This window comes from Ostrea edulis, chromosome 9 (assembly GCF_947568905.1).
Source record: "Ostrea edulis chromosome 9, xbOstEdul1.1, whole genome shotgun sequence".
NCBI lineage: Eukaryota > Metazoa > Mollusca > Bivalvia > Ostreida > Ostreidae > Ostrea > Ostrea edulis.
Window position 1 is genome coordinate 49,233,023 of NC_079172.1, and position 3,956 is coordinate 49,236,978.

Here is a 3,956-nt window from a genome sequence, read left to right on the forward strand (position 1 = left end):
AGAGAGAGAGAGAGAGATATGCGAGTATTGATACAAGATTGCGTGTTCAGAAGAATTATAAATGTTATTTTACAATAAAATATGAATTGATTTTGTTTTGAAATACCCTATCTGGCTCCATGGTGTTTTGAGGTGTCGTTTAAAAAAGTTTTCGTAATATATACATGCATTCTTTTAAAATATTATTTCAGTTGCAGAACAGGTGGAAATCGGATATATGCGACGATGTCATCAAACAATGTATCGTAGTTAAAAATTAAAATTAATTCGCTGATATCGAACGTAAGAGCACGTGTCGTTCAATGATCTGTTTCGATTGTCCGTTGTGCTTGAGATGAAGACATCCGGAGATATATTTTATCACATGAAATTTCAATCAATAGCAGGCTTACTTAAGGGGGGTGAGCATTGTTCTGACAATCTTCAAGGAGAGATGGCTGTCACCAGCGAAACATTCTGAGGTTTTATCTGGACTCTAATTATCATGTAATAAGCTTCGATTTGTCGCCGTTCCCGCCAGTTGTACGCTTAGAAGCGACCATGTTCGGAGGCAACGTTTCTTCTTCCAACGACAGCGATACTGCAGGTTTAATACAGTCGGTTGAGGACTATTTGCTGTCATTTCTAATGATAGTAACTATCGCTGTGACAATTGTTGGAAATATATTTGTTGTTCTAGCAATCTTAAAATACAAACCCTTACGCAATGTCCAAAACGTGTTTCTAATTTCTTTAGCAGTAGCTGATTTAGCCGTAGCGATAATAGTTATGCCTCTTCACATTTCAAACAAGCTACATGGAAGTTGGGATTTCGGAGGAGCAATGTGCAACTTCTGGGTGACGTGTGATGTACTGCTATGCACTGCTTCCATACTTAACCTATGTGTCATCGCCATGGACAGGTATCTGGCTATACATGAACCACTCAGTTATGCTCGGAAACGTACAATTACACGTGTTTTGCTAATGATTGTTGCGGCATGGGTGGCAAGTGCAGTAATAAGTGTTCCGCCTTTGTTCGGTTGGATAGACTCTCCTAACAATAGCTTATATAAAGAAAATACTCATCAATGTAGTCTGACTGCTGAGAAGGGTTACATTATATATTCCTCATTTGGATCTTTTTTCATACCACTTTCTATCATGACGTTTGTTTACATCAAGATTTTCTTTGCAACCAGAGAGAGGCTACGGAAAAGAGCAAAAGCATCGGCCGCATCGAAAATGGCACTTTTAAAAAACAGATCACCACCATCCCCAAATCTTGCAACAATGGAACAAATTTCTGAAGACAGTAATGAAAATAATGAACAAAATAATCGCGAGTTCAGTTACAATACCACACCGAATCATTCATCTCATCTTGTAAATGACCGAATACCCGAAAATACTACCACCATGGAAAATTTCTTCAATCAGAAGCAAAAAATTTCGTTGTCAAAGGAGCGAAAGGCTGCCAGAACTCTTGGAATAATAGTGGGTGCGTTTGTGCTCTGCTGGCTCCCGTTTTTCATCATGTATGTGACAGTTCCGTTCTGTAATTCGTGTACACTGACTCCCGGGGTAGAGCTGGGAATAACTTTCCTTGGGTACGTGAACTCAGCACTGAATCCTGTTATCTATACAGTTTTTAATGTTGATTTTCGAAGGGCCTTCACTTTCCTGGTTGAAAAGTACATTAAATGCAAACAGAACTCAAGACAATCTAATTTATACCGAAATTCGGTAAATACGAGAAATTGAAATAGGCACTAAGAAAATAGAATAGTATCAATGATCTATTTTGATTTTTGAAAACTTTGTAAGTGGTTAGAAAGCCAAATTTGAATATACTTGTGTATTTAATAAAATATACATTTAGTTCTATGTGATTTATCGACAATGAATTTGTGTGTACCATCCTACTCTAGTGCACATGTATATTTAAAGGCATATGACAGAGATGTATTTACAAGATTGTCTACGCATAGCTCAATGAAATATAAAGTACATTCTGGTGATTTGATATTTACGGAATTTAATACTTGTAATGAATTGATAATACTCAATTATCTACAGGCATATTTTTATACATGTAAATAAATTCTAATCTGGTGTAAAATCTCATATCATATTTTGTTTTACAATTGACCAGTATTATCAGTAGCGAGATGATAATGTACAATTTTCACAGAAATTCAGAAAATACTGTATACGTACGATAAGAACCGTGGAATTGGAACTTCACAGGTACACAAGTAGTGATGTGACTATAACACAGACCGGGCTTGAAAACCGTGAATTTAAAACCTGCGTGAAATATATTAAGGACACTTGCTACATGTACAATCAAAACAGTGGATGTATGGATTGATATATTTCTTTGACTTAGTATGTTGTAATCAGTACAACTATTAAAATCCTAAGATATAAGGAACCTGTATATTTTCTATGATGATAAAAAATTGTGACATATTGCCCCTCTCTGTGTTAACTCAATACAAATTTTCTCCCCTGAATTGGACATCATTGAGAAATCCTGGTACAAAATTAGATTCCATGCGATGAAAAGTATTCCTCTTACTTATATAAACATAAATTCAGTATCCATTTTCATCGGGGGGGGGGGGGGGGGGGGGGGTTTGTAGCAAGTGGTCTTGAGACAAGAAATCGGGGTTGAAAGACATATGTTCAATTTTTAATTAACAAGAATGTTTTATCAGAGACATATTATATATAAAACCACCATTGTGAGTTTTGTGAAGAACAATACGTATCGGCAAGCCAGCTTCATGATTATTAGAAAAATATCAGCGTATTGACAATATACACTTGGGGAAACAAATTTCATTTTTGAAAATACAAAAGGGTATGCGACACTTGAAACCGGCGAACTTCATTATGATGGCATATTTCTGCCATCATTTATCAGATAATTGTGTCGACTTGTCATATCATTATGATTATGTTGACTTATCGGATCGATTTGTGGACTTGTCAGATGATTATGTTAAGTTTTCACATCGGGATGATGAAAGATGGAAAGATGTTAGCAAATGGCATTAGCATATCAAAATCAAAAGAGAATGAGAAAATATGAATGAGGATCTTTTTTCCAACAAGTGGACATAATCATATGACAAGTCGACATAGTTATCCGACAAACTGACATTATTATCTGACAAGTGATGACAGAAATATGGTACCATACTTCATGAGGCGCGTTTCATGAAAAAGCTCTGCAGTTCATACCAAGATTTATTTTCAAAACTGAAATTTATTTTTTATTTTCATTGTACTTTTATCTATATTGGAATTTCTTGCCGCTAAATATAGAATAGACGTGGACTATATTTATCAAGATTCATGTGCATATTTTTCGCAACTGCAGTACATTCAAGAGGAAATTTTAGAAGATTCACGGCGGGTTTGACCGGTCGACAGGGGATGATTACTCCTCCTAGACACCTGATCCCACCTCTGGTGTGTCCAGGGGTCCATGATAACATCGCTCTGTAGCAGGACAAATTCGTTATATGGATTCTTGACAGGGTATATGGACTTGCATTCCCTGTCAGTCTATATTCTCTCTAGCCTAACACCTCGGGATAATGTAAACTTTGACAGAGAATGTGAGTCCATATATCCTGCCAAGAATCCACATAACGAATAATATATACCTCTTCTCAATTCGCTTCAGCGATATACCTACAATATGGTTAAACCATACGACGAATTATACCTCTTCTCAATTCGCTTCAGCGATATACCTACAGTATGGTTAAATCATACGGAACTCCTCTTGCAAAGGAGACATGCTCTAAATATTCTAGGTAAGGGTTTTAGGTTTTATATAGAACTAGTTTACTGAAAATGCATCAAATTTCATAAATCTTTTATCTTCCATTCGGAACATTTACTAGACTTCCTGTGTGTAAAGTAAGTAAGTAATTTTTATTTAAAGTCGGAACTATATA

The 3,956-nt window shown here is 35.9% G+C and overlaps 1 protein-coding gene across 1 annotated transcript; it reads left to right on the top strand.

Annotated features, from left to right (window-relative positions):
- Positions 1 to 334: 334 nt before the first annotated feature.
- LOC125660102 (octopamine receptor-like) lies at positions 335 to 1,743 on the top strand. Its single transcript, XM_056150774.1, has 2 exons — positions 335 to 401; positions 521 to 1,743. Exons 1-2 carry the CDS (start codon positions 335 to 337, stop codon positions 1,741 to 1,743), a joined length of 1,290 nt encoding a protein of 429 aa, XP_056006749.1.
- The last annotated feature ends 2,213 nt before the right edge of the window (positions 1,744 to 3,956 follow it).